The sequence below is a fragment of the Calidris pugnax genome, unplaced genomic scaffold (genome assembly GCF_001431845.1).
Source record: "Calidris pugnax isolate Ruff unplaced genomic scaffold, ASM143184v1 scaffold157, whole genome shotgun sequence".
Classification (NCBI taxonomy): domain Eukaryota; kingdom Metazoa; phylum Chordata; class Aves; order Charadriiformes; family Scolopacidae; genus Calidris; species Calidris pugnax.
The window spans coordinates 1,330,024-1,355,613 of record NW_015090992.1 but is presented as its reverse complement, the minus strand read 5'-3'; the positions used below and the strand labels follow the sequence as shown (position 1 = coordinate 1,355,613).

Here is a 25,590-nt window from a genome sequence, read left to right as displayed (position 1 = left end):
GTGCACATACTTCTTGAGCATGATGTTAGTTGCATATGCTTGTGTGTGATCTTGGAAGAGCATCTTTTAAATTTGAGAGTCTCTTTTTTTTAAAACTGTTAATTTTTACATCTGTCTCATTTTGCTGAGAAGTATTGCTATTGTTTCTCAAAATCAGTACAGTGATTTTTTAAAAAAAAAAGAGAATGTATTAATGCTTTAGCACTTTTGAATCCTGTTCTTAAGAATCTTTATGCAGTTCCCCATCTCCTCAGTTTAGTGTTGTGGGTTCTGACTTTTTTTTCACATTTGTCTTTGAAGAAGTAAAAACTGAAGAAGAATGTGATAGCTGTTGTCTTACTGAGCCTGAATCTGTCTATTTCTTTAAAATGCTCATAGTTTGAGTATAACCATCTAAAACATCTCTTCTAAGGTCAGCAGTATATAGGAATGTGTGTGTCCCAGACAGAAAAAGAACAAACTTCAAGGTGGGAAAACTTGTGTTATACATTTTAACACACCTGCTTGTGCCATCTAAAGGTCAACAGTCATTTTTATCCCTGACTATGGTTTTACTTTCTGCTATTTTTGACAGTACTCTCTTGTAGAACTATTTGTGAATGCTTGATTTAGGCTGAAGTGTTGGTTTGTGCTTATGTGACGTTACTTTTCTCACTGAACTTACTTGTTTTTGTATGCCATTCAAGGAGTAAATTCCTAGAAACTGTTTGACCACTTGGTTAGACAAGAAAACTATTTTGAGTGGTAATTTGAAAAGCTTGTATGTTTTCTTTTACAAAGAAAAAGACGCCTTTACCTCTGCACCAGTGCACTTTCGGTAATGGCACACACTGTTGCATAGACAGGATGTGGGTATCTTTCCTCAGATCTGTGGAACTTTGTAATGATGTATGATTAGAAAGTTGCTGCGAAGCGGTTCACTATGCTACAACATTTGTGTATGGAGGACTGACTTATACATCAATTTTCATTGAGAAGCTTGTCTGTTAATTGGAAGTGGACTATTTGCAGCCCACACACAGTGGATCTGCACAAGTTCCTGCCTGGGTAAAAGATGATGAAGATAATGTACTTGTTTCCACTCTATGGGAAGAGCCTTCCAATGGGAGGACTTTTTTTTCCTTTTAAAATTCTGGTGAAGGTAGGATGTTTTTACAGTGACTAGCTAAAGAGAAAACAAGAGATGTCTTTAATATAGTTTCCCCTTTCTGTGTATGCATCTCAGGCCTTTTGACACTCTGAGTTTCCTCTATATTTAGGTTTCTGCAGCCCAAGTGAAATATTAAAGTATTGTTATATGACATAAGAAAGCAGAAGCAAGGAGTTTATTTAAATTACAGTAAACTAAGCCAAGAAAAATTTAAACTTGAGAGACACGCAACAAAATATTCAGTTTGCACCTTGTTTTATCAGTCAGCAGTCTACTATGGGGGCATTTCTAGACTTACTTACCACTTTCTCTGATTTATTCCAGCTTTGCGAAAAAGGAATCTGATCTTAATGGAGCCCAAGTCAAACTTCGAGAGTATGAAGCAGCCCTCAATTCTAAAGAAGCTGCACTCGCCACAGCTCTTGGTGATAAGAAAAGTCTGGAGGGAGAAATTCAGGATTTAAAAGATGAAGTTGTACAGGTGACGCAAAGAAATATTTAACCATCAAGCTTTTGTCAGTAAATGAGATGTTTTTATGTGTAATACATCCATAGTAAGAGCAGTTATTCTGGTAAAATGCACCTTTGTAGCCAAAAAATCAATGTAGGCTTGTCATCTAGTTCACACCTAGACCAGACTGGTTCGCTGTCAACGTTGGAGGTGGTATTGAGTACATGTCTGTGTCTAGTGCTGTTCAGTTTTTAATAACATGAATGGTGGAATAGAGTACTTTTAAAATTGCAGACTCTGCAATTGCAAGTGATAGTACTTATTTCGAAGTAAGCAGGTCAAGAGTCAACATAAACTTCACAAATTGTAGAACTATTTTGAGGGAGAGAATGGCTTTACAAATACTGGTAATGAATGACCCACAAGTAACAACTTGTAATCCTCTCTGCCCTCTTTTTGGTTATGTCTGTGGTTCTCCATCTTCTGAGCATCTGATAGAACAAAGGGGGGTGAGGGGAGGAAGTCTTGTGCTGTTTTTCTTAACCCATTGAATCAACACATGATTTGTGACCTTAAGCAACACCACCTCAAAAGAAAGAATTGAGGGGACCAGGAAAATGGTAATTGCCGTGTAGAAAAAGTGAACTTTTTAAAGCAAAATTGGCAAGTAGCATTTTGCTGGTAGTTATCAATGTAAAATTTCTAGAACTCACTTGTGGAAGCGATTGCAAAGGAGGTGGGGAAGACATTAGTGGTGTAGATAGTGGATTTGATTGTCAATTTCAACCATAACATGTAGTTAGCTGTACTTCTAGGTAGCTGAGGTCACTGTGTTATGTGAGTTCTGCTAAATAATAATTGTTGTGTTGATTCCTGTATTTCTTTTTCCTGAAGTTTGAAGCCTCTCTAGGTGCTGCCAGGGACCAGCTTGCCAGTGAAACCTTACAGAAGGTGGATCTTGAAAACCGTTGTCAGAGTCTCATTGAGGAGTTGGAATTCCGTAAAAATATGTATGAAGAGGTAAATGCTCTAGTCTCAAGAATTCACATTATTAAAAGGAAGAAGACAACAGGAGAGTCATTCTACAATACTAAAATGGTTTAGGTTGGGAGGGACTTCTGGAAGTTCATATGGTCTGAATTCCCACTCAGAGTGGGGTTTAACTCTCTTCTAGCTGGAAGATTTCCAGCTTTTTTTTTTCTGGAGGAAAAATGACGTAAACTCAGATTTTGTAATAAAATAGCTTCATGTATCATTTTATTTCAAGTTAAATTCTGTCCATGGTGTTGCAATGTACACACCTTTTTGTAGTAATGAGAAAACAGGTTAATAATTTCTCACATAATGCCTTTATGAGAAATAGAGAGGGGCACACAGACAGATGCTGTGGACATGTACTGTTTTTAAATTTCAGAACTTTCTAATAGGATACTTTTGAATAATGGAAACAGAAGTTGATGCATATTTGTCTTTGAGAGCTTTTTCTTGCCACTCTCCCTTTCACTTGCAGTACTTCAGGCTCTTCAGGAGGAACCTTAAAGCAGTAATAAATGTACTGAACAATATTGTCTTTTGTTCCATGGGCACATTTCCTTGCTAGTTATATTTTCAGCTTTGTTCACGTTGTTGAAATCCTTTTTTCCAGAGGCCATGGGCGAGTATACAAATAAATGGGGCGAATACTCAGTAGTGAAAGTGGCTGTTTAATTTCACAGTACTTTCATTTTGTCCAAGCATGGAAAGGAAGGGTGTGTATTTCTAACATAATCATATTGAGATGTATCTGTTGAAAATGCAGACAACTCTCAGAAGGAAATGTGAATTTATGTGCTAATGGGGTCCTAGCTCTACAACTGGCTATTGCAAAATAAGGTGCTTTGCACATCAGACTGAGGAAACGGCCCTGGGTTTCTGCTGAAAGTTTCAATGTCAAACAAACTGATCTAATGATGATCTGCAAGGCTAGCTACATTCTGCATTGCTATCCACTCAGCAGATAGTCTTCTAAAACTTGTTTTGTCTCATTTACTGAGTGTTAGTTTTTCTGTTTTTCTTAGGAAATCAATGAAACAAAGAGGAGGCATGAAACTCGCCTGGTTGAAGTTGATTCTGGGCGTCAAACTGAGTATGAATATAAACTGACCCAAGCCCTTCGTGAAATAAGAGAGCAGCATGATGCACAAGTGAAGCTGTACAAAGAAGAGCTTGAACAGTCTTACCATGCCAAAGTGAGAACACCTTTTCATACAGTTGTCTGATGTCCTTTAGGGAAAGATAACTTAATTACTTGTATTTCAAAGGATTTTATCATGGATCTTGGTTTGAGATTACCATGGTTTTGAATGTGAATTTGCATTTTCAGGTCTCATTTTGGGAGCAGGTTTAATCCTCAGAAAGCACAAGAACATTAGAGTATGAAGCACTGTGTGAAGGTGAACTGCGGGTGGGAGAAGTGATTAGTACTGGGATTACTATGAATTCAAGGGAAGTTCATGTGTTATTACTTATCAGCTGTAACACAGTCCTGATGATCAATAAGTTTTATACAAAATATGTGACACTTTATTTCACAGTAAGGCTTACTGAGAAGATAACATCCTGAGTCCTCTGATCTTGTACAAAACGTGGAAGTTCCATCACACCCAATGATTTCTCCTTTTTGCTCCTCTAGAGAGGAAGCATACTCAAGCTGAAATCAGTTTTACTTAGTAATTTCCTTCCTCTACTATGATTCAGCATTTGAGGAGGGATCCTGATGTCTCCGCTGAACCGGGTTTCTGTGACTGTACTTGTTGCAGTTAGTATTTTTAAAAACAAGGTGGGATGTTACAGCAGAGAAGTTGATACAAACCAAATTTACTAGCATAGTTTGCAGTCTTTGCAGTTGCCTATCTTTAGGGCTTCAATCTGACTTGGAAAAACTTACTTAAAAGAAGATCTAGCCAAAATATTTGGGTTTTTTTGGTTCTAAAAAATCTTTTCATAATTGAGGCTTTCTTGTTCCCTCTCTTCAGGTATACTGTTTCTGTATTTTTGGACTCTTGTTATTTTTAAAGTTTTTTTTTTAAATACCACTTCATCTGCAACTATTACGTTCCATAAGTCTGTGGTGTTGCCCAAGTGGATGTGGTAGTGTTCAGCAGGAACAATGTAGCCATTAAAAAAACCCATAAAAATAAAGAAAAGTATTTAACTGTTTGACCTTGAAGTTGTGGTACAATGAAGTGGTAGTGACTCATGGCACTGGTACTGTAATCTGAAGGCAATTACCAATTTGCTTATGTTAGCTGAAAATTAACATAAGTTCGCTTGTTTTTAGAGAATTGCTAATTTTAGTTTAGCTTCTACTATCTAAGCATATTCAGAAACGGTGCTACAGTAATTAAATAGATAAAGCTAAACATTGGCCAGCCTGAAAACTGAACTTAGCAGTTCAACTTCAGTAATGTTTACAAGGGAGACTTCTAAATTTTGAATCCTAGAATAAGTGTTCAGAGGACTGCGATTTCAGATAGGGCAATCCAGCATGGTAAATGAGCCACCATATTTAACTCCTGAAGAAAGATGTTTCATTGCGTTAAAGCTTCAGAGAGGAACTTTGTGGCTTAGTGTTGTGTGTGGTTTTTAGTGACTCACTTATCTTTCATTAAAAGTTGCTTTGAAACTGATGTCTTAATGATCTACTGCAGCTTGAGAATGCTAGGCTGTCCTCTAAGATGAGTGATTCTGCAGCTGACTCCGTAAGAGAAGAACTGAATGAAAGTCGCATACGAATTGACAGTCTGTCTTCTCATCTCGCCAGCCTTCAGAAAGAGGTAATGAGCTGTGTGTGACTCTTCAGCCTTGCTAATTATGGTTGGGTTTTTTTTTTTATTAAAGGACTTTCTTTCCCTTAACTTGTAAGTATGGTCAACATCATGACTTGAATTTGACTTTTCTTGTATTGTTGTATGCTTTTTCAAATTCTTTAATTTCTCCTTTCAACAAAAGTAAATTTTTTGTGCAGAATCCTGCTACAGAGTATTTGAGAGGTCATACTGTTTGCTGGCTTTTATAGAAACTTTTGCGAATAGATAGGACAATTTTAGAAAACAGCTCTGTATTAAAAGTTCTTAACATTCTAAGAAATTTAGCTCTGTTCTGTATTAACTGGAATGCCTAGCTTAAGATTCCACAAAGCAATATCCAAAGCCAGAGCTGGAATATGCAGTCTTTCTCTATTTGATATCTTTTTCTAGCCTCAATCCAGTTTGCATCTAGAACTCTAGGGGAAAAAAAGGAGTGGTTTTACAAGATTAGGATGAAATACGAGACTGAGAAAATACATCAGATAACACGACTTGAGCATTTGTAGAGCAGAATCTAATTATACTTAGATCACAGAGTGAGAGTTTTGTCTACTTATATCTTATTTGTGCCTTTAGATTACCATCATCTTTCTTTTGGTGGTTCAGTCAACAGACTGAGGGCTCTGAGGGTGTTTTCCGTCTTACTTTAGTTAATTACCTGTGTTCTGTTAATTATTTGGGAGTGACAGCTAGCTTCAGAGAACATGCTTCTGAATTTGCAGAGGTGTTAACTTCAGAACTATCAAAATCAACTTCTGCCAGTTTGACTGTTAATTGTCCACCAAGCCTCCAATTTTGATTCAGTGGCATTCTCTTTTTTTGGTGGTAGTGCTAGTGATGTCAACTAGTACAGGTTTGATTTCCATTTGCTAGCACTAACTTTATTTTTATACTCTTGGAAGAAGACAAAGACACTCTCTTACCACTGATGCGAAGTCTGGTTTGAGTTACCGATACTGAGCTCTGTAGTAGTTTCCACTGGGATCTTCTATGTGGCACTCAACTCCTTTTATTACATTCTTTATCTGACTCTTAACAATTAAAGCTGATTACACTGGTCCTCTGCGTAAGCCTTTTAGACTGCCTGTTTTTGTGTCTCTGGACTATGATGACTTCCTAAGTAGAGTGCTTGCATAGCAAACTTGGTGACTTTAGCAGACAAGGTGACTGTGAGGCATTGGTTCCTGTGGCTGTCCTTTAATTAAAACAAAAATAAATCTCAAGAGACTGTCAAACAGAAGAAAGCATGATCAAGGAAAGTAAACCTTAAATCTGTTGTGATTTGGCCTTTCTTTGATAATCGTTTAATTCTGTGTAGACAATATTGTGTTCTACTGGTTTATGTGATTTTTTAAAGTATGTGAGAAATTAGCTTTTTTTGTGGAGCACTTACCACTGTAGTCAGCAAGCCTTGAAGGCTTTGGTAACAGATAGGCTTTGACTGACAGTCTGTATTCCTTTAGAGGAACTTCCTCCCAGAATTCAGAATTGGCAGCAATAAACTGAAGCAGGAAGTAGACATCTGAAAGGTAAAGAGCAATTACTTACCACAGGATCTAAAGTATGCTCAGAGCTGTACTTTGATTCTGTATCCTGTCCACATCTCAAGCTCAATTTTTCTTGACTGAGTAAATTCAGGTGGTGTAATATATCTTCAGATCTCAGAAAAATGGAGTTGTCTTCCAAAGCATGTTGTAAGTTTCATTGGAACTTAAGGTGTTATGTTTGTAATTGAGGTGGAGAACAGGAGTGTGAATAGAAGTGAGTTTGAATTCAGAAAGGGGGGACGATGCTTAACCTCATGTTTTGATTTCCATGTTGCCTGAGTAGCAGAGGGCACGGAGGTTTGGGTGAGCTTTCCTTTGCACCACTGATGTTTCCAATACTTTCTAGTCTAGAGCATGGCAAGACAGAGTGCAAGAGCTTGAGGAAAGCTTGGCCAAGGAACGGGAAAACTGTCGCAAAATACTGTCTGAGAAAGAGAAGGATATGGCAGAGATAAGAAATCAGATGCAGGAGCAGCTGAATGACTACGAACAACTTCTGGATCTTAAGCTGGCACTCGATATGGAAATCGAAGCATACCGGAAACTGCTGGAGGGTGAAGAGGAGAGGTATGAAAGAAAGTAGCAACAAATGCTGATATCTTGTGTGCTTCCCTTACTTGCCTTCTTCTGTGTTAAAAGGCAGCTCTTACTGGGAATGTATTCATTAGATGCTTTACTATAGTTTCCAAGGCACTGTTTGGTTTTTGCCCCTTTCCTGCCTGACACATTTACTTGTACTTGGTCTCCATGAAACCAGGCTGATTGAGTGTCAGACCAGCAGCTCTCAAGGGAACAAATACCATTCTTCTATTAAGATTCAGCACTAAGGACATAATGAATTGTCATTTGTAGGTCTGTTTGGTGCCACGGTTAATACTCTTTTTCCAGAGTCAATTACAGGGTTATTTAATTGTTAGCCAAATTTTTTTTAAGTCTAGAATAATTTTAATAAAGTAATGGCTGTTACAGTTGCCCAGCTTATCAGCTAGCAGCATTTTCCGTGAGTAGAAAAAGCCCCCCAGAGTTCAGCAATACTATGAACTTTATCCTGGTAAGTCACAGCTGTAATTTAAGGTAGTTTGATACTTCACTGTTTTCTGAATGACATCCTGCTGGTCCAAGCTGATTTCTCTCAAGTGTAAGCAAAAGCTCTTCTGCCACTAGGTTTTTCCATAAATTTCATACAATGGCTTAAATTCCCCTAAGAATTTTTTTCTTTACTTGACCCATGTACCGAGGAATGCAGTCTTTAAGAAGTGCATGAAGGTGCCTTTATGATTTTAACATTTCCATGTTGCCTGAGTAGCAGAGGGCACGGAGGTTTGGGTGAGCTTTCCTTTGCACCACTGATGTTTCCAATACTTTCTAGTCTAGAGCATGGCAAGACAGAGTGCAAGAGCTTGAGGAAAGCTTGGCCAAGGAACGGGAAAACTGTCGCAAAATACTGTCTGAGAAAGAGAAGGATATGGCAGAGATAAGAAATCAGATGCAGGAGCAGCTGAATGACTACGAACAACTTCTGGATCTTAAGCTGGCACTCGATATGGAAATCGAAGCATACCGGAAACTGCTGGAGGGTGAAGAGGAGAGGTATGAAAGAAAGTAGCAACAAATGCTGATATCTTGTGTGCTTCCCTTACTTGCCTTCTTCTGTGTTAAAAGGCAGCTCTTACTGGGAATGTATTCATTAGATGCTTTACTATAGTTTCCAAGGCACTGTTTGGTTTTTGCCCCTTTCCTGCCTGACACATTTACTTGTACTTGGTCTCCATGAAACCAGGCTGATTGAGTGTCAGACCAGCAGCTCTCAAGGGAACAAATACCATTCTTCTATTAAGATTCAGCACTAAGGACATAATGAATTGTCATTTGTAGGTCTGTTTGGTGCCACGGTTAATACTCTTTTTCCAGAGTCAATTACAGGGTTATTTAATTGTTAGCCAAATTTTTTTTAAGTCTAGAATAATTTTAATAAAGTAATGGCTGTTACAGTTGCCCAGCTTATCAGCTAGCAGCATTTTCCGTGAGTAGAAAAAGCCCCCCAGAGTTCAGCAATACTATGAACTTTATCCTGGTAAGTCACAGCTGTAATTTAAGGTAGTTTGATACTTCACTGTTTTCTGAATGACATCCTGCTGGTCCAAGCTGATTTCTCTCAAGTGTAAGCAAAAGCTCTTCTGCCACTAGGTTTTTCCATAAATTTCATACAATGGCTTAAATTCCCCTAAGAATTTTTTTCTTTACTTGACCCATGTACCGAGGAATGCAGTCTTTAAGAAGTGCATGAAGGTGCCTTTATGATTTTAACATAGTAGTCCATCAGTATTGTATTCTTCCAAAGCATTAATCAATGGGTTGACAACATTTTATCCAGTTCTTCAAAAAGTACCTAATGCTTCACTTTTTCATGTAACGTGTTTTGTTTACTATATTCCTATACCTTTTTGCTCTACAATTCCATGGAAAGAAGAGGAGAGAAAAACAAAGTTTATTTAAAAAAAAAGAAAAATGTGATGTATGCATATGTCTTCCTTTCTTCAATATAGATTGAAACTTTCTCCAAGCCCCTCTTCCCGAGTGACAGTTTCACGGGCTTCATCAAGCCGTAGCGTGCGTACAACCAGAGGGAAGAGGAAGAGGGTTGATGTGGAGGAATCTGAAGCCAGCAGTAGCGTGAGCATTTCCCACTCAGCTTCTGCCACTGGAAATGTCTCTATTGAGGAGATAGACGTTGATGGAAAATTCATCCGCTTGAAGAACACCTCTGAACAGGTTTGAAAATGCATAATTTGAAAATGACCTTACAATGGGCTGGTTAGAGGTAGAAGGTATCTTCAGCACCCTTTCAGCCCTCAGGCTTCATGTTGGCCCTGGAGTTAAAGCATGCTGTGTAAGAGGTGGCACTAAAACTAGTGTGTCACAAAATAACCTTTCATACGGTATTCTGGATTGATGATGACTACTTCCTAATGATTTTTTCTTTTAAATGATTTTCATAGCAACTGTTTTAATGTTATGTTCCCTACTCACCAAGGAGTTGCATCAATCTTAAGAGTTCTGCCTCACATGTGATCTTCTTGTAAAGCTTTTCTGATAGCATTGTCACTGATAGGAAATAGTGCAAGCAGACATTAGGCTGCTTCAGAAGCCTTTAAAAAATTTTTTCTGCCTTGAAAATTCCCCAAAGAAATACCTACTGATGCAAAATAAATGTCTACGTGTAACTAATTGCCCGTGTCCCTTGTACTTGCATATAGCTCCTTTAAACCATAGTTTTCCTTCTTTGTTGGCTGCATCCGCATGTTTTAGGAGCCCTCAGTTCCCATGCCAAAGCCACCTTTATGATGGCTACTCAGATGATTTCATTCTGTGAGTAGGTTGGAGTTTGTACTGGGGGACCACACATTTCTGTTGATCAAAAGATAATTCATTTGAGTGGCAGTCAAAACTTTTCCTTATGTTACCCTCAGAATGACATTGTTACATTCAGTTCACTTTCCCCCTATTCCCTCTTCCCCTTCCAACATTACTTGTAACTTCTGCTTAAGAAAAAACAAAAGTTCTGTGCTAGATACAGTCCTGCAAGTCATCAGAGGAAGAGCTGGAGACTGGGGACTATAATTCCTTAAATCCTTTGTCAGGGAGAAGAGAGACTTGAGCATTGAATAGGACACCAAAATTACAAGACTTAATTTCTTGCAGCCTTGATTTCAGAGGTCTTAATTCTTGTCTCCTCCTGTGCTGTCTGTACCTCAGCTGTGTGTAGAAGTGTTAGCTACATTCTTTGTGTATGGTGACACAAAGGCCTTTGTCTAATGTCATGGGATCTTTAACTTTCACTAAAAGGCAGCTCACCTTGATGTTTTAGATGGCAAAGATTGGTCTGGTTCCCAGTGTCTGGGTCCTCTCTAATCAAGGAAGAGAGGAACAGAGTGCTCCAGGTGGTGATAGATGTGTTGTAATTACTTGCCTGGGGTGTTGGCTGAGAGTGCCCACATGTACTGAATGGAAGAAACCTTGACAAGTGTCTTGGTCTGGGCAGCCAAGCCTAAACTCAGACAAATCAAAGACTACTTGTAGTGAGTCGGGACCTGCCATTTTTTTGCTTTTGAAGTTTCTCAAGCTTACAGGATTTTCTCCCCCCACACTTTGTGTAGCACGTGAGTCTGTCCCCCCACAGCCTCCCTCCTCATTTAACTTAACTACACATTCATTCTGCCATGGAAGGACCATCAGTTCTGTTATTAGTAGCCATGGATGGGTTATGGTTATAGCACTTTGCCAGGGGTCTAGATTTGAGAAACTGTTTGTAGTGCAGTGTAATAAGCTGTATTTGGAGAATTTTAACGAGTGTTTGACAGGTTTTATATTTATTTACATATAATGTATAAGATATAATAATATATAAAAGTAATATATAATAATATACAAAAATACAACATACAATATATGAATGCATTTAGATAGAAAATAGAAAAATCCTCTTTAGTGAGTGTGGTATATTTTGTTACAACAAACAGCTGAATGTCAGCAGCTATTGAGGTAAGATCACCTAAAATAAGCTAACTTAACTGTCTGTTTTCAGACTCCGGTGGCAATTATTTAATGCTTGGCAACTGTTGGTGGGAGAATTTAAAAGATCTACTCTTGTTTTGAAATAGTTATTCTGTAATAATGACCTGTATATGTTTTTCTACTAGATTTGCTAGTGCTTTTCAAGTAGTTGATAGGCAAAAAACATTTGAAAGGCAAAAATAACACAGGCCTTGAAAAGGAATCAAAACATGTTTTAAGACTGACAGGAATAATTTGTTTTCTAAGGAGCCTGCTTGTCCTCTGTTCCAGAAAACGTATTGAGTATTTGTAAGGGGTTTTTAATATTTATTTATATATTTTTCTGGACTAAGCTATAATAAAACTGATGTAAATTGTAAACACTGGTTAGTAGAATTGAAAAGCAGGATGTATTAAGCTTTAACTTGAAATAAGTGGTAAGACAAATTTACCTAAAATTTTAGTTAAGTTCTAATGGCATGCTGAAGATGAAGTGATGATAAGGTTTTTTTACTGAAAATTTTATGCCTTGTATGTAAAATACCCTGCATATGTAACAGAAAGTGCTAATAGAATTTTTTTTTCTCTTTCTTTATTAGGATCAACCTATGGGAGGTTGGGAGCTGATCAGAAAAATAGGAGACACTTCTGCTAGTTACAGATATACCTCAAGATACATACTAAAGGCAGGCCAAACTGTTACAGTAAGTTGTCAAGCTTCAGCTGTTCAATTGAAATTGGCTTTAAGACAACTTGTGTGTGTGTCAATAAGATGCAAGGTTCTTAGTTTTGTCCTTTCTGCGTACATGTTCAGAAAATAATCACCTATATGTTTCTATTGGGCCTTAGTTGTATTTATTGCTGGGAAGAAGTAGGATGGGAGACATGTTCTTCAGAAACTTACTTTCTTTATGCAACAATTTTGACCACAAACAGGTGCATTTATATGTTCAAAAGTCTCTGCATTAAAAAACTTTGGGGTGTTTTATTTTTAGCAACTTTGAAAGTAGGTAGAGAGAGACTTGTATTTTCTTAATTGAAGGAGATTCACTGATGTCACAAATGGAATACATTAACTCAATAAATAACATGGTAATGTATAAGAGTAGCAAATAATGTTCGTGTGTGATTTCTTTTAACAGATCTGGGCTGCAAATGCTGGAATAACTGCTAGCCCTCCCACTGACCTCATCTGGAAGAACCAGAATTCTTGGGGCACTGGTAAAGATGTGAAAGTTGTACTGAAAAATTCTCAGGGAGAGGTAAAGTACCTCAGATGTGTTTAAACTTGCCTTTTTGTGATGCCATCCCCTGCAAAGATGCAGGTAGAACGTTATCAGGACTTTACACATGGGTGCACATGAGCATTTAGAGTTTTTCTCCTTTTGCTTTTCAGCCACACGTGCTGTACCCCTGTCTGCCTGCCATTTAGGAATGCAGTCTGTTGCAGCGTGTGAAATTTTTCCCTATGTTGAGTACAAGTAGTAGAGTGACTTGTTCAGACACTGCCCTCACGCCAGGAATTGGGCAGTGCCTTAGAATATGCTCTGAAAAGAAAATACTTCAGTGAACTCTTCAGTGATTTGTCCTTTAGTTTTCCTTAAAACTGTGTTTTTATGAGCGGTGGGAAACGTTACAGTGAAACTCATATAAAGCAATGAAGCATTATTTCTAGTGAGATCTAAAAACTTGAGTAGAACAGTAGCTATGACATCTTGCAATTGAAAAAAATATTTAAATATATAGTAAGCAAATTATGGAAGATTTGATGAGTGTCTTGTTATAAAGACTTTCTTATCATTAACAGATTTAAAACTAAGGTGTTATGAATGCTGTTTATGCACAGCAGTACATGAAAAGTACGTAGACAAAATCAGTACAAGTAGCTTTCTCAACAGCTGGAACTCCTGTTTTTCAAAACTTAAGTAGATTAGAGCTAGCTCTTCAGAGTAGTCAAGTCTGAAAAATAAAAATCTGTTGCAGGAGGTTGCTCAGAGAAGCACTGTCTTTAAAACAACTATACCTGAAGGGGAAGAGGAAGAAGTTGAGGAAGAAGTAGCTGAAGCTCTGGAGGAAGAAGACCTTCACCACCAGCAGGTATCTTGTTTTAGGTTAACAAGGTTATTTACGTTGGAAAAAATGCATATATATGAAAGTCAGGAATCTTTGGGAAAAAATCATACCTGTTTGGGTGTGGGAAGTTTTTTAGTTCTGTTTTGTTTAATCTGTAATTTAATGAAAGCATGAAGCTTTATTAAAACTGGTGTAAAAAAATATTACTTAACTTATTCCCTTGATGGAGAGAAGTAGATTTTTCTTAAAGCAAGGTTTTAAAGCTGAAAGATTTGGGGATCTTTTTTTTTCTTAAACTTTGTTCCTGAGAAGACTTCTCCTAGGCCAGTTGTTTATGGTGAAGTTTGGCTTAAGCAGCTACACCTAAATTTACCTAAAATACTGAGAACTTAAACATCTCATTTTCTCTGATAGTGTCTTCAAATCTCACCTCTATCAGAGAAAGTGTCTCTTGGGGGCTGAAGAAATGCCACTCTGAAAGCAATGGGAAGGTGTGGCCTTGCAGTCCCAGTATAAAATGTTCTGAAACATAAGGGGAAATACTGAGATATAATGTACTTGGTTGTTCCCATTCTGAGTTCTATCCATCACCTTACTGTTTCGACCAGGTCTTCTGAAAAAGAAACATGGGAAATGTAACAAACAGAAGTTCCTGTAATGCAACATTCATGTTTGCTACTTTGCCTAAGACTTTGTTACATTTCAGTTAGTATGTATCCTTAAAGTGGCTGGAAAAGAGAATACAGGACAGTAGTTCGGCATGCGTATGTAAACAGACAAAAAGTGGAGAGAGTTGGCTGTGTTGGAAATTGACTTATAGGCCAAAAAAATATGGTTGCCAAAAAAAAAAGCAATCATAACTTTGTGGCATTTAGTATAGAGTCTGGTTTTTATTGCAGTTAGGCAAAAAAGTACTGAAGTGTATCTTGCGGTTTCTGGGATTGTGTAGTTCAGCTCAAGTGTGTGTCTTGATAACATTTTTGTAAGTAAAGCTATTAAGAGATTATATATCTTTAGATTAAAAAATCTCAAGGTACTTTGAATATGCTCCTTGCAGTATTTACCACTTATCTAAACTCAACAATGCTTTTTGACTTGGGATTCAAATACAATAATTATTTGTGTGTTTCTGGTACCTGTCCTCCATGACCTCTCATGGGAAAGGATATTTAGCATTCTTCTACTTAGATGGGACAATAGGTTGTTCAGCTTTGCATGCTGACTCTTGCTTAGAGCAGGCCAGGCCAATAATTTAATATACTCAAAATGTACAGTATATTATTTTGAGTTGCTAAATCTGTTACTGCTGGATCATTCTTTTCAAAGATGACTTTCTATTCATCACAGGTGGGCCCAAGGACATCTAACAGAAACTGTGCGATCATGTAAACTTCCAGTCAGCCAGGTTCCTCAAATCATGGTAATCCTTGCCTACAGAGCAGAGTCTTCTTGGAAGCACAACGTATTTTTGTATTTTCTGTATGTGAATTTTTAACCTGCGAATCTGATGGCCTTAATTTCCTTTGCCACTGAAAAGGAAGTTTTATAAGAAGTATCTGTAACTTTCGTGCAGGATGTGAATTAATGACCCTTGAACAACGTACTGTTTGAAAAATGATGTCCCTCTGCCCCAGATTTATATGCCAGTCTTTTTATTAAAACCTTGTTGGAATAGAAATATTCCACTGTTTTGGGGATCGATTTTTATTGGAACCTTGCTGGAATAGAAATATTCCAATGTGTTTTGGGGATTGATTTTCTTAGACTACACCTAGACTAGCCAGTTGCTGTTGACCTCTTTATATTTAGGTGCTGTTGGGGAAGGGATTTTCGATACTATGAACTCTTTTGTACTGGAGACTTGTTTTTTCCTACAATACCTATACGACTTTTTTTTAATAGAAAAGAACAGCTTTCTTTAAAAAAAAAATAATAAAAAAACCAATCAAACAAAACCAAATTAAAACAAAAAAAATATAAAAACAAAAAACCATAGCCCAGCTGATAATGTAAGCACTCAGAGGATGAAGGATGCAGTAAAACTCCTTGTTGGTACTCTTTTCCTTTATTTAGATTTCTTATTCTGGAGGAGGATTCATGTTAAACGTATTAGTTGTGTTGCTATAAGATAGTGTAACCAGCTTAAATTCTCTTACATAATTTTTTAACAGATAGAAGGCTGTTTTAATATGAATTGTCTTGCTTGTTTACAATTTGTAGGAAACAACCACTTCTAGGGGTCTAGTCTACATTTATATGGAAAACAATTGTAATTTTGTCAATGTGGAAAGTTTTTCTGTCCTTTCTGCATTAACCTAATGTCTGAAAAAGCTTTGAATAAAGTATCTCTGTTTAAGATGTTATCAAGTAAAGCTTTTGGAATTTTTCTTCCTAGAACTGAATTAAAGTTGAATGAGCGTTGATTACTTGGAACTGATAGGCTTTGAAGCTGGTGAAACATCCATGTAAATGGAATGGTGGCAATTTACTTGTAAAGACTTATTCCAAATAATGGGTAACACATTTCATGTTCACAAAATTAATTCTTTAGAGCTTTATTTAAATGCTGTTGCATAACTTTCTGCATCATTTTTGCTCATATATTAATTCTTACCAGGCTGTTCTTAACTGCATTACACAAGTACTGGGCAGTTCAAGCACAGCATAATAACATAAATAGAAACTTAGAAACACTTTAAACAGTTATCTTCATCTTAGTCTAGAAGTATTTTTAAATGCATGGCCAGAATTTATAAGTTGATTTGAAATTTTTTCTAGTATTTGTCTCATGACAAATATAAGACTTTTTTAATGTATCTTTCATCTTAATTTCCCTTTTCTGGTGAACTACATAGTGGTATTTCAACCTTGTGCTAGCAGAAAGTGGAGATGGGTGGCCAAGGGGTTATACAGAAGAGCTAGGATTAGGGGAACTGCTGCTTTTGGCAGTAATGCTGGCTTAAACAACTACATTAAACCCCACTGTAATACTTGATTTAATTTTCTATTTATATTGGAATGTTTACATAGTATAAATATTTTTATGTCTCTTAAGCATCATTCTGTGACATTCTGAATGCTCCTCCATTTGATCTATAGGAATAATGGCTTTCTATTCATTGTAGTCTCCGATGTCAGTAGGCATCTATACCATATAAATTAATGCATATGTTGTAGGAAGGAGTTCATTTCATTCCTTGTTTGTTTTTAAAACAAATATCACAGGCTAGCAACATATTCTGTTAAAGACTTGATTGAGCCAATTCGATAGGACTGTTAATCTCTCTAATCAGTTGTAAAGAAAAAATATTTGCATGTAGGCGTTGGGTACCTAACTCTTAATTCATAGTAGGAATCTGCCAGTATAATCAAGCATTTTTGCTTATAGCTTTTGTAGACTCTGTTTTTTGTCCCCAGGATGACGAACAGTGCTATAACTCTTACCTGAATGCATAGCTAACAGCTGCCACTTGAAGCTAATTTTCTCTGTAAAGAGAGGTTTTACATGAGTCTTGTGAATATTCTGGTAAATCAGCACCTTTGTGATGGATGGCAACAGGAGAAATGCTGATTTTTTAGAAAATCATTTTGCTGCTACAGGTATTTCTGTAAACCAGCATAAAGGGTGCGGGGGAGACACAGGTGCCCCTTCTGGGGAGCATGTGGGTTCACTCTAACCTTGTGTGAGACATCCTACCACCAGGTGGAGATCTTACTATTGAAATATTAAAAAACCAACCCAAAACGTCTGATGCTTTCCTGCAAGTTCCACAGTAACTTTTGAAAGTTTCTGCTCTGTTGATCAGAACAGCTTCTGTTCTCCTACTTCTCCACCTTCCCGCACTGAGTCCAGGAGCATGTTTTGATTGCTCAAGGTAGAGTGGACCTTCCATTGCTGTACTGAAGAACACCAGCATCAAGCTTGTGGAGAGGTATGCGTTGTGCCACCTTGTGCAACAAATGCAAATTCTTTTATGGCTAACTTTTTTTTTTCCCTATCACACCTTGTCTAATGGGAGCTCTTGTTCCTGTTAGTTTGGAACTGCATTCAAAATATAGTACCTTGGTTACTGTCATGATCTACACTAGTCTGGGTGAGAGAAGACACACTGATAGATTTGGTAAAGATATCTGACCACTGAAAAATGAGCCAGTTGGCTGTATGCAATGTTATGTCAAGTGTGTTTGCATTTTCTGAAGGATGTGTGTTAGGTAATAAGCCAGAGAAGCAGCAAATATCCTAGTTCGCTCTGTAAATGTGTCCAACTTGTGATCAAAATTTTGGTAGGTCTCTTTATTAGTACTGTTACAGTTGTGTGTAAAAATTGTTTTTAGGTACATTCAGTCCTTTCTAGAGTTGGCAACAGATAATGGATTATCATTATCTGATACTGATTTATCAACTGTGTAACAGGAGACACAAATTGCATCATCCTGACAGGTGAAAACTGTTCAGTAACCTACTGCTAGCAACTAGAAAAACTCTTTATCAGAAATGTGCGTGCTCAAATACATTAACTCCTGTGCAAACCAGAGTAAGAATCTGTTTAGGAAACAAGTAGTTAGACTGGCACAGCACTAGTACTCTATGATGAACACTCTTGAGGCAAGGTATGCATTCCTGTCAGCTGGTCCTGTTTCTATAGAAGTTTGGGTTTTGGGTCTGTTCACAGCATAAACAGCTAACCTGTAAACCACATTCTTTTTTTATAGTGGACAAGTTCATTAATAAACCCCCATGTAATCAATTGTAGCCTTGTGGTACAAATTATTTCCCACAGTGTAGCCATTGTAGCTCAGTGCTACAGATTGTCTTATGCCTCTGACTTCTTTGCCCCTGCTGCATATACCTATATCATGAGCCCCAGCAGGCATAAAAATATAGAAGGAGAAATTAATAGATATATATAATGTAAGTACCTTTTTTGTTCAACATATGCAAAGAAGCAATTTAAAATGTTGGTCTTAAATTTTCATGGATAAACTTAACTCTTATCAGTGTATCATTTTGATACTAACTTGAGGGTTCCCGGAGAGAAAAGGGTGCTTTATGGGGAAACCCCAAATTTGTGAAATAGTGCCTTTTGTTTTCGTGCTGCTCTGTAAGCAGCATAGGTATTTCTAGCAGGAAAAAAAAGGACTGCAGCTTTTGCAGAAATGGCTACATGTTAATTGACTATGAAATATTTTTCTCCAGGCAAAGAAAGTAAGTGATTGATGGGGAATAAAAGCTTTCTAAAGCTCATGCCCCAAATAGGACAACTAGTACTAATGGGTGATTTTTATAAAGGCAATGGAGGCTATGTATGATGGATGTGAATGCTTATTTAGCTTTTCCTGGTATGTGATGGTTAACCTCAAGGAAACACTGGGACACTTAATTATTTATAGTATTCAACTAGATCCACCAGAGGATTATGGCAAAAGTTAGCTATTTTTTCCTTAGTGTGCATTTATTGCTCCACCTCCTTTGCTGCTCTTCTCTGGTTTTCTTTTATAGGTATGCATAAACACAGGACTTGTTCTCTCTGTGATTAACCCTGAAGAAAGAAAATTTACATTTGGTGGCATCAATAAAGGCATATTTCAGTTTAAGTTGATTGTTTGATAGGATTTTGCTACAGTCATAAAGTAACTCTTGGATGTGAATTTTCATAGCTGGTTTGACTGTTGCATTTATGAACAGAAAGGATTATTGGCAAGCAAGACTGACCTTCTCCATAATGTAAGTCATGGAGTGAAACCATAACATTGGTTTTCTCTGCAACTGTAGTGTTTTGTTTCTGAAGGTGGTGTAGATAGAATGTCAACATCAATTCTTTAACAAGTTTTATTGAGAAAGCATTTTGTACACTTAGGATAAAGATGAAGATCACAATCAGTTCTTACAACCTTTTAAAATCAAAAGGAAGAAAAAATGTTTTGTAGCATTGCCACAATGAGGTGTAAGAGGCTGTCAATAAAAACTTCAAGACCTGAAAGCAGTCACAAGTACTAACAAACCTGGCAGCTGTTAAGAGATGTAACCTGTTTTTTGAGAAAGTGTGTAGAAATCAAATTTGAAATGTGAAGTAACAGCAATGAAATAGTATGCAGTGTGGTGTCATCATCAGTTATGTTACATACTATATACCCATACTGTAAGCTTTATTGTTTAATGGGCCTGCTAGGTGTTTATAAAGCTATGGGGCCTTTGTACATTTTGCATTGTCTAATAGTTTTTAAAGATACTTCTGAATATCCCAAGTGCAGTATTTGGCAGTAAACAGGCAATACTCAGTTCTGCTTGCAAGGAAAATGCTTTTTTAATTAGCCAGCTCTCTGTTAAATGGACCTTGGTCTCATAATAACAAATGAAGAGCTTAATTACTAACAGTTATTTTTTTAAACTTACCTTCGGTTGAAAAGGAGGGCTTTTTGCCCTTAATATGTGTTGCTCACAGTAGCTTTTAATTTCTCTTTCTGATGGTATCCATCACACCAAAGGCATATATTGGCCCCAATTCCCTTTATGTACTGAGTTTACTGAGTTTTCACATTTCCCTGGGTGAATTCCTACTGTGAAACTGATGCAAAGCAGTTTTTAATAAATGACAGTTTGAAGTCTCAATCTGATAGAATTATACAGTAAAGGAGAAAAAAAACAACCCCCAAACCCAAAAATCCTGAAGTATCTTTAATCCTGCTTACACCGTGACTTCCAGTTGAACAGAAAGCTGTATTTCTAAATCTTCACTTACATCCTTCTGTATCAGTTTATTCTCTGCATTAAATGTGTTTCTTCCCCTTCTCTCACACATAAAGTGATTTATATGGCTGCTTCCTCTGTTTTACTCTCCTCGCTACACTAGAAGTGAGGACTTGCCTCGCTTCCTGCTGCTGAACCTCATACCTTTTCAGCAGCATCATCATGTCAAATACCACTGCTGAACTCTACTTTAAGCCTACCTTGTCTGGTTTTTTTATGTAATGTGATGGCCCTTTCTCGGCAACACTAGTCTATGTAGAAGAAGTAAAACTTCCTCACTTTGCAGTGTACTCATCATTAATACTGAATTGTTGTGGACTCTGTGTGGGTTTAACTCGATACACTTGGGATGGCAATCTCTGTGATTGGCAAGTAGGATGTGAAAGGAAGGAACAAAACTAGTGTGTCTGCAGCCTCTTAGAAGAGTTTTTGGGTGGCCTAGGTTGCTGTTGCTTTCATCACTTGCACCTCAAAATACTGATTGGAATGCTGCACCTTCTATGTAACGTCTTAAATTGGGAAGGAATGTAAACGTCAAGGCCAGCTGCATGAGAAGAAAGCATAATGTTGCTGAGAAGGAAATTGACTGACACTTTTTCCTCTCCTTTTTTCTTTTTTTAAATAAAGAGTTTCCCCATCCTTTCTTTGGTTAACTTTTATTTTTGCTCTTTGAGGATAGCATAACAAAGATTGTGCTGCTTTGCTAACTGTAGCTACTGCTGCAGCTGAATTCATCTTTCATGTCTACTCAAACAAAAATGAGCATTGGTGCTGTTGTAAAATATTTGCTGCCGTGATCCAGTTTTAAAATCATTAACTGAAATTTGGACATGGCAACAGTAGCCTAAAGTAGTGGAAGAAACAGCAGTACTTATCAGGAGGAGCCTTCTGTTCTCAACTGAAGACTTGCAGACCGAAGTGGGAATAAGAATTACTATCACCTACCTTCCCACTCTTGCATTTTAGGAAAAAGGGGGAAGATTATGAAGTATGCTTCTTTCCATGGGTTTAATGCAAAAGGATCTTTTCTGGCATATTTTTTTCTGAAGAAAAGGCATGGGAGACTACTGCTAGTGACTTCACCAGTCAGTTTTGCTGTATGTGTGCATCAAGCAGAGCGACTACAGCAGTAACATATTTGCTAAACTGGACCATACTTCCTCTCTGGTGCTTCAGTATGCCTTCTTCAGATTAAATAAACTGGCTTTAAACAAAAAAAAAAGAGAAAGAAAACACACAAGCTGGGCTAAGCCATTATGCTGATCTATGTGCACATACCTTGCAGCTTGATTTGAATAATAATTTTCCTAGTAGCTGCTAAAAAAATTAGGATAATGTGGAGTTTTTTCATTAAACAAAACCAAGAACAGTTTGTGCTCAGGAATAACACTTAGGTTATGGGCCAGTTTGCTGGGTTATCTCCCAAGAAGCAAAAGTAATAATAAAATTCTGATAAAATCTTACCTAAATCAAAGGTGTAGGCATTTAAACACTGGTCCTGGACCCAGCTAGACTTGTTTTATTTCTGTGCCCCTGGCTAGCAGGTTTTCTTTTAACCTGGCACTCATATGCATGTTCAGTCTTCTATGTGGATAGTTAGTTGCCTTTGGGAAGAGGGTTTAAAAGTAAGCTGTACAGGTTTCAGCCATCACAGAGCTCGTGGTATCCATGTCTTCAGAGTCTTGTGTAGTTTTCTCTGGAAGAGAAGGTGCCAAACGTGTGACCAACTCCTGCCCTTATTGTCAGACTAATGAGTATAGATATGCAGGTTCATGGTTTTCTTACATACCTTGGCTTGCTGTGAAACCAGTTTAATGTCTGAATGAGGCTGTTATTGCTTTATATAGGTAGTTGCTTCTTATATCCCCATGAAATTGACAGTTACAAAGAATATTGTTAAATAACATAACCAGACAGACTGGTCCAAAAACAGAATAAAAAAGCGAACCGATTTGGTTTTTTGTACTAAGCTTTTTCTCCCATAGAGCACACACAGCATCAAATAAGCTCTTGTTGGATGGTAAACACCGTAATACCTTGAACTATCTGAATTATAAATTACTAGTCTTCCTGCTTTGTGTTCCTTTTTATTTTCAGTTCCTGCTGAGTTTGGAAAACAAAGCACATGGTGGCATTGCCATCTATACACGTTTCTGAAAAATTCATCTGTTTGGAGGGGGGCTATGTATAAATTTTAGTTCTAGCAGCATTTCTTAATAGAATTTTGTGTAGTTCTGTAAAATAAGTCTCTTTACATAACTGTGTGTCTTCTGAGAGTGAAGAATTGCTGAATGAATTGGGCAAAAAACCAAGGGGAAACAGATAATGCCACCCAGGAATAAGGTCTAGTCTTTACACTCCAGTGTAAAGTTTGGTCACCATAGGAGGCTATGCACTACATTGTTAAAAACGAGTCTCAGTCTCAGTGCTACAATGAGAGGTCAGGGTTTCTATACACTCTGCTAAACCTACCTGTCAAGCTCAAAATTCTGCAGCTTCAAAATATTGCTAATTTTTATGCAAGACAAGTTCCAGCTTTCTTAAACATATCTAATCTTCTCATTATGTATGCAGAGTTTTCCTTTCAAAAATGGGTCTTAAATTAAGGTTAAATTCAGCTTGGTGGAAATGCAGAGTAAATTGGTTAAGTTTCAGTTCACACCAGCAGAACGTGCACTTCGGTGCAGAATGTAGTGCCTTGTTTGTTGCTTCTGAGTGGAAAAAGTACAATTAGTTTTTCCTGAGTGGCATATACTAGAATACTTTTAAGTGGGAAGATCATTGTGATTTGTCACTTCCTTCTTTTGCACGTGTTTAACTTATTAGTGAAGTATTTTCCCATCAGAACTTCCCTGCCAAATAGGAAACAGAGAAGGTTAACTTTCCAATCACTTCATAGTGTTTAAATAATATGCCAATTTGTTGAGCTCATTACACACAAATTTTAATAATAAAAAATACTGGTATAAAGGAGTTCCGAATAAAATCACATGGGGGAATGCTATTGCTGTGCTTTAGGAAAGAAAAAGCAGCACTGATTACTGTCATCTACCTAAAGAAATAATACTGCAGGAACAGAAATTATAAAAACAAAGCACTTAAACCTGTTTTGCATTGTTAATTATGATAGTTTAATATTTTAAACAATAAAAAAGTTTGCATCACTTGATGATGCAAATATTAACATGAGTTTGTAGAATTCCATACAGTATCTGCTAAATAAACAAGTTTGGCAGCTTAGCAAATATCATATGATTGCAGCATCCATGATTTGAATTCAAACTGATTTTTCTTTTTCCTCAACACAGAGTTTGTAAATCAGAATAGCGCACTCCTGGGCTCTGGGTGGTGTCTGACCCCAATGAATTTGAGAAGTTTACTTAGTAGTGCGTGGCCCCCGTGCAGAACTGCCCCAGTCAAACGATGGTCTCCTTTGAGTTCCTTTTGAGGGACTGCAGGCCCAGCAGGGACTGCTGGTTGGACGGGACGTGGGCAGACTTGGGGATGAGGAGTATCACTCGCTGATTGGTCCGACGCCATTCGTTGTATAATCTACAGTGATACCTAAAGGATACCTGGGGAGAGAAAAGAGGTGTACCATGTTTAGAGTCACTGTGGTCCTCCAAGTAAATCAGCTGGGGCTTGGGGGGAAACGCCTTCAGGTGTAACAAAAAGCTGATGACCAGCCTAACCAGGTGGGATAAAAATGACCAAAAAGCAGCAGGCAAAGATGAGACCTCCTGTGTAGAGGGTTTTTTCCCCAAGTTGCCACAGCAGACAAGAAAAGCAGCCTGTACCCTCACTTATGCTGTTGCTTACCTCTCATTCCCCTTTTTTATAACAGGAAAAATCAGACATCCTGCCTCTGTCTTTCCCAAGAAGTAGAACTACTGGCAGCCCTGTACAGTGATAACGAATTTGGGGTACTATCATGCTGCAAGGTGTTAAGCTGGCAAATAATGTAACTGTCTGGATGGTGAAGGCTTGCAGGTAGCTGAGCTGTGTGCAAACACTGACAGGGCTGTACGTTCTGCCTTGCAGTGCTTTATTGCTGAACGCGTCACGTTCAAGATCACACTCAAGCAACAAGGTGAGTGTGAGCCATCTGCCCACGCATGTGTCTCAACTTAGATTGTCTTTGAATTTTATTTTTGTTTTTGTTATCAGCTAACCAATTTAAACCCTAGTGTAGTTCTGCTAATAGTGGAAGAGAAATGACTGACTGCTATGGATATACATGATAGCTTAGCCCTTTATATATATATATTTTTTTTTTTTTTTAATAGTTTACTGCTTATTTTAGTGACAGCCTAGTGTAGCAAGTTACATCTGTGTAAGATTATGTATACATACAGTTAAAAAAAAAACCACAAACAAACCCTAAACCACTCACAAACCTCTGAACCTTTCTGGGGAAATATGCCACATGACAATTATAATATTATTGAGCTGTGGGCAGGAGGGACCCAGGCACTGAGCACAGGAGGAACCTTCTCTTGTTAGCTGTTCTCTCTTCATGTGCAGCTGGTCCTTTGTCACAGATTTTTTGCACCTGTGCCACTTCTATAACTCAGCGCTATTCAGAGGGCAAAGGGTGCCATAAAGGCTGGAGGTAACATGCTCTGGTTTGTGCTTGTGGGTGGAAGATGCTGTTGACTGTTTGCAGAGAAGTGGCTGCGTGGGCTGCTATCAAAAGGGCCTTGCTTTCCTGCCCCTATAGCAATGACAAGCTGGCTGCCAGTGAGGTACGGAGGGATATTAAGTAATATACATGCCTATGAATGTATCCTTCCAAGCCCTTTCCTCATTGCAAAAAAGGGTGCTTTTAACTAAATAAATTATTTACCTTTCCATATAATCCTACTAGGGACAAAAAGATGACTTTCTGGGGTTTTTGTTTGTTTGGTTTGTTGTGTTTTTTTTTTTATTAGCTCTTTTTACAGCTGTCTGCTGTTAAAGGGGAAACATACAGAGCTTTTGTTTGCTACGCAGTTGCTGAAAGATGGCTCTTCCAATAGGTGAATTGATTCCCCACCTTTCAATCTCCTCTGCTTCCCCTGAAGATAAAAGTTTGTATCTTCATTTCTGTAGAACATCGTATATGAAAAAACACAACAAATCTGTTTTAAAAAAGCACTGCGGTGTCAGCAGAAATCATGTGAGGAGGGGACCCCCCCCCCCCCCCAAAAACCGCAAAGAAAGACCCTGGCGAAAAAGTC

At 37.7% G+C, this 25,590-nt stretch overlaps 2 protein-coding genes across 4 annotated transcripts in view; one reads left to right on the top strand and one right to left on the bottom strand.

Moving 5' to 3' along the window:
* The first annotated feature begins 1,475 nt into the window (after positions 1 to 1,475).
* On the top strand, positions 1,476 to 15,995 carry LMNB1 (lamin B1). The gene is made up of 10 exons (XM_014954819.1): positions 1,476 to 1,631; positions 2,496 to 2,621; positions 3,659 to 3,829; positions 5,291 to 5,416; positions 7,343 to 7,563; positions 9,543 to 9,768; positions 12,150 to 12,254; positions 12,693 to 12,812; positions 13,534 to 13,647; positions 14,971 to 15,995. Exons 2-10 carry the CDS (start codon positions 2,610 to 2,612, stop codon positions 15,010 to 15,012), a joined length of 1,137 nt encoding a protein of 378 aa, XP_014810305.1. The 5' UTR covers positions 1,476 to 1,631; positions 2,496 to 2,609; the 3' UTR covers positions 15,013 to 15,995.
* A 3,447-nt stretch (positions 15,996 to 19,442) lies between these two features.
* The window catches only part of MARCH3 (membrane associated ring-CH-type finger 3), an 85,501-nt gene continuing 79,353 nt past the window's right edge, over positions 19,443 to 25,590 (bottom strand). For all 3 annotated transcript variants that reach the window (XM_014954783.1, XM_014954781.1, XM_014954782.1), the window contains one exon: positions 19,443 to 23,946. In XM_014954783.1, the coding sequence (XP_014810269.1) occupies positions 23,788 to 23,946 (159 nt within the window). In that variant the 3' untranslated portion in view covers positions 19,443 to 23,787. The remainder of the gene's footprint in view (positions 23,947 to 25,590) is intronic.